General features: G+C 38.6%; 1 protein-coding gene across 1 annotated transcript in view; it reads right to left on the bottom strand.

Moving 5' to 3' along the window:
• The window catches only part of RANBP3L (RAN binding protein 3-like), a 75,314-nt gene that overhangs the window by 26,750 nt on the left and 43,703 nt on the right, over nt 1-4,861 (bottom strand). Inside the window, 2 exon segments of the mRNA XM_006876550.1 lie at nt 2,245-2,340; nt 4,483-4,497. Of these exon segments, the coding sequence (XP_006876612.1) occupies nt 2,245-2,340; nt 4,483-4,497 (111 nt within the window).

Here is a 4,861-nt window from a genome sequence, read left to right as displayed (position 1 = left end):
GCAGCGGTGGTGGCGTTGGCCCAGGATTGGACATTGTTTCGTTCTGCTGTGCATGGGGTCGCTATGAGTCGGTTCTGACTCGATGGCACCCAACAACAACAACAACAACCAAGTGAACCAATGCCTTTAATCAATCAATCAATCAATCAATCAATCAATCAATCAATCTCTATTTTATTGACTCTTCTCCTCTTAAGAACCTGAAATTACCCTATTATCCTTAGAATATTACCAACTTGAACAGGAAACTCATGATCCTGTATAATCCAAATTAAAGAAAAAAATCTCCATAAGTGCTTCCTCACACCAAATGTGTAACCAGTTGTCTTGCTGTCAACTCCAACCCAAAGTGACCCTATAGGAAGGATTAGAACTGCCCCATAGGGCTTCAAGGCTATAATCTTATTGAAGCAGACTGCCACATAGTTCTCTCACAGAGCGTCTGGTTGGTTTGAACACCTGACTCTTAACTAAATCTGTAATCCCAAATGTGATACATTGGTATAGGCATTTCTCTGTCTTCCCTTACTAGACCATAAGCATCTCTAGGTACCATTTAGCTTTTTGTAACTACTTAACCCTGATGTTTTTCAAACCTAGCCATATGTTAGAATCACCTGATGGCAACTCAGTTTAGCTTAGATTCTGATCTAATTGTTCTGTGTTGAAATTTAGACATAAGAAAGTCTTTAAAGCTACATCATTCAAATTTAAGACCAGGGCGTTATAGACCACAAAAACTCAAAAATGTTTGGCAAATTGGGTTCAGTTTTAAAGTTGATGCTATAAAGGTTGGAAAGCATCTTATTTGTGTCTGACATTTTACAGAAGCTTTGGTTACTCTTGTGCCAAACTAAAAAAGAATATAAATATAATTTGTTATGTCTAAATATATTGCCTGGAACTCTAATCTGAGGAGGGATGGGCTATTCTGAGTCAGATCCAAGAAGTTGACCTAATCTTTGTTGTTGTGTGCTATTGAGTCAGTTCTGACTCATGGAGCCCCTGTATAGGGTTTCAGAGAGCAAATGGTGGGTCTAAACTGTTGATCTTTCAGTCATCAATCCAGTGTTTATCTTATGACACCACACCAGGGCCCAGTCAAATCTTGGGAGTGACCAAAGGATGAGTCTAAGTTAAAAAGCTAATATTACTCTTGGAACTGGCGTCTAATCTGAGGCAACTCTAGACTAAACCAAGTCTTAAAAATGACTGGCTGTGAAAGTTCTACAGTCTTGAAATAAACTGGTTTCATGAGCTGTTCCTTTTGTTAATCTGAGCCCTTACATAGTTTAAAATCTAGGTAGCTTCCATAGGATTCCTCATGTAACTGATAATCCTAAAGCAAGCTAGCCACCTTGGAACTATCTCAACCAAGATTCTGATCCTAAAGCTGGGGTCAAAGGTGGACTGGACATGAAAAGGGGATGGAGCAGATGGAGCCATAGACACCTCCGCTCCCTCATTGTTGTGTAATTCCCCATCACAGAATCTGTTCTGCCCAACCAATCAGATTTCTGCTGTCAAGTCAATTTCAACTCATAGTACCACCTTAGCACAGAGTAGAACTGCTCCCTAGGATTTCCCAGACTACAGTTCTTTATGGGAGCAGACAGTCTCATCTTTCCCTGAGGAATGGCTGGTGGCTTTTAACTGCGAACCTTGCAGTTACAGCCAATGCTTAACCCATGGCACCACCAGGGGCCTTTAGCCTAACTAAGGATCATGGTGATAATAATTAGGGGTTTCCACTCAGCAAGTATAGTATATTCCCCTAGGAAAATAAAGCACTATGATGCCCCTCCTAAAACTAGCTTTTCACATGTAAGAACTTGCTGGGGAGAGTAGTAATGAATTAATGAGAATTAACTGGCAAATAATTTAAAGGTAGTTTGTTAATGAAAAAATGCCATTGAAAAATCTCTATTAAAATGTCATCAGCAGTTGAGCTTATCTAATTATTGCAGATAATTCTGGGATTTCCTTAGGTATTTTTGGTTTAATGTAAGTCAAAAAACTATATAAAAGTTCGTATCGTTAGTGATATTATAATTATACAGTTTCTTTCCTCTGTGGGTTCGTGTCTATTCTAACAGCTAGAACATGTTTCCTGAGAGAATCTTTCTGGTTAAATAAAGAAAATTTGTCTTTGAATGCAGGTGTTAAAGATTATACTTCATTTTAACATCATTTTAATTAACTTATCTCAGAAATTTGAAATGTCAGTATAACAGAATCATTTACCAAAATCTTACCAAAACTCTTTCCACCATATTTTCTCCAAAAACAAAATCAGAACTGCAGCTTTTCAAAGAACACTTATCTTCATTTAGATGACATCTGGGGCAAAGAAATAAGCATTTGCTATTTTAAAAATGTGGATAAAGCCATTCAAAATCTTAACGGGGAAATAACTAGGTGAATGAATACACTTATGTAAAGTATAAAAAATCATTTACTAGCTTTTATTTGAAGTTAATGAGAAATGAAGGAAAAATTGAGATAGGTATTTCCAGGAGTGATATTCTAAATATTTAACAAGTGTTGCAACACTGAGAGAGACTAGTCCAAACAGGTTTTGTGCCTGTCCTTTGACTGCCTGAGTGACCAGCCAGGTGTGCTGTCCAAGCCATACCTTCTTGCTTTTCCAGTATATTGTTGTTGTTGTTAGGTGCTCATCAATCAATCCTGACTCATAGTGACCCCATGTATACTCAGACAATAGAACAAAACGCTGCCCGGGCCTGTCCCATCCTCACAGTCTTTGCTGTTTGAGCCCATTGTCGCTGCCCCTGTGTCAATCCATCTCCTGGAGGGTCTTCGTCTTTTTTTGCTGGCCCTCTACTTAATACTCTATTTATGGAGAAAAAGCATGATGTCTGTCTCTAGAGACTGGTCCTTCTTGATGCATGTTCAAAGTACATGAGACAAAGTCTGGCTAGCCTCACTTCTAAGGAACATTCTGGCAGGACTTCTAAGAAACATTTGTTTATTCTGCTGGCAGTTCATACTACATCGAGATTCTTCATCATAACCACAATTCTAAGACAACAATTCTTCAGTTTTCCCTATTCATTGTCCAGTTTCATATGCATACGATGTGACTGAAAATACCAGGACTTGGGTCAGATAAACCTTAGTTTTCAAAATGACCTCTTTGCTTTTGAACCCTTTAAAGAGATCTTTGGGCAGATTTGTCCAATGTAATATATCATTTGATTTCTTGACTGCTGTTTCCATGGGCATTGACTGTGAATCCAAGTAAAATGACATTCCTGACAACTTAAATCTTTTTCCCATTTATCATGTTGTTAGTCATTAGTCCTGTTGTGAAGCTCTTTGTTTTCTTTATGTTGAGGTGTAATCCATATTGAAGGCTGTAGTCTTTGATCTCCATCAGTAAATGCTTTATGTCCCCTTTGCTTTCAGCAAGCAAAGTGTGCCATCTGTATACCACAGATTATTAATGAATCTTCCTCCAATCCTAAAGCCACATTTTTCTTCATATAGTCCAGCTTTCAGTTTCTCAGATTATTTGCTCAGCATACATATTGAATTAGTATTGGGAAAAGACACAATTTTGATGCATAGAATTGTATATTAAACCAGTATTCTCTTGTTCTGTTTTAACAACTGCTTCTTAGTCCAAGTAGAGATTCCTCATAAACAAGTTGAATGTCTTTGTATCATCAATGGAACACAAGTAAACATCTTTCTAATATTTTCTACTTTCTAGCCAAGATCCATCTGACATCAACAATGATATCCCTTGTTCCATGTGCTCTTCTGAATCCAACTTGAATTTCGGGCAGTTCCCTATCAATGTACTCTGCTGCAATCAAGTCAGTTAGTTCCAAATCATAGTGATCCTGTATAGAATTTTTAAGGAGTGGCTGGTGGGTTTGAATTGTTGACCTTGTGGTTAGCAATCCAATGCTTAATCTACAGCACCACACCAGGACTCCTATTATCTTCAACAAAGTTTTACTTGCATGTAATATTAGTGAAATTGTTTAACAATTTTCCCGTTCTGTTAAATCACCTTTCTTTGGAATAGGTACAAATATGGATCTCTTCCAGTCAGCTGGCCAGATAGCTGTCTTCTGCAACTTTTGGCATTGATAAGTGAGTACTTGTAGTATGGCATCTATTTGCTGAAACATCTCAATTGGTATTCCACCAATTCCTGAACCTTGTTTGTCACCAATACCTCAGTGCAGCTTGAACTTGTTCCTTCAATACCATTAATTCTTGATAATAAATCACCTCCTGAAATGGATGAACATGGACAAATTCTTTGTGTATTCCTTCTACCTTCTGTTTTTCTTCCCTTCCATCTTCTTTTTTTTTTTAAGTTTTTATTGTGAATTATGTGTTAGTTTACATGGGTGAACATTATCTTTATATCCATTCTATCGTACTTTGTTTCATTGCAATGATCACAATCCCCTGCGTGCATGATCAAACACCCAAAGGGTACACCCCATACTCCTGCCCCTTGCCTGTCAGCACACAACCCCTCTCCCTCCCTGAGTCCAGAGTCCCCAACAGCTCCTTCTGTCCACATCATTGCCTCTGCCCCCATTCATAATGTCACTGCCTCTCCTGCCTTCCCAGACAGGGTCTCACACTTTGCTTTTCTCCTTTGATGGTTCCAGGGATCTCTGCTCCTTGACTGCAAAATCAGCCCCTCCCCTCCTTTTGTTACCAAACATTTACATTTACCTTTTCAACACTCACTGTCAGACCTGATTGCAATCATTCCCTATTGAACCACAGGAGTCCTTTCCCCCTCACCTTTTATTAACCCCATCCAGACAGGTTGGAAACAATTCAGTGGAGGTTCTACCTTTCCCTGTAT

Source organism: Chrysochloris asiatica, unplaced genomic scaffold (genome assembly GCF_000296735.1).
Source record: "Chrysochloris asiatica unplaced genomic scaffold, ChrAsi1.0 scaffold00390, whole genome shotgun sequence".
NCBI lineage: Eukaryota > Metazoa > Chordata > Mammalia > Afrosoricida > Chrysochloridae > Chrysochloris > Chrysochloris asiatica.
Note: the sequence above shows the minus strand (reverse complement) of the source record. Positions and strands in the feature narration are given on the sequence as shown.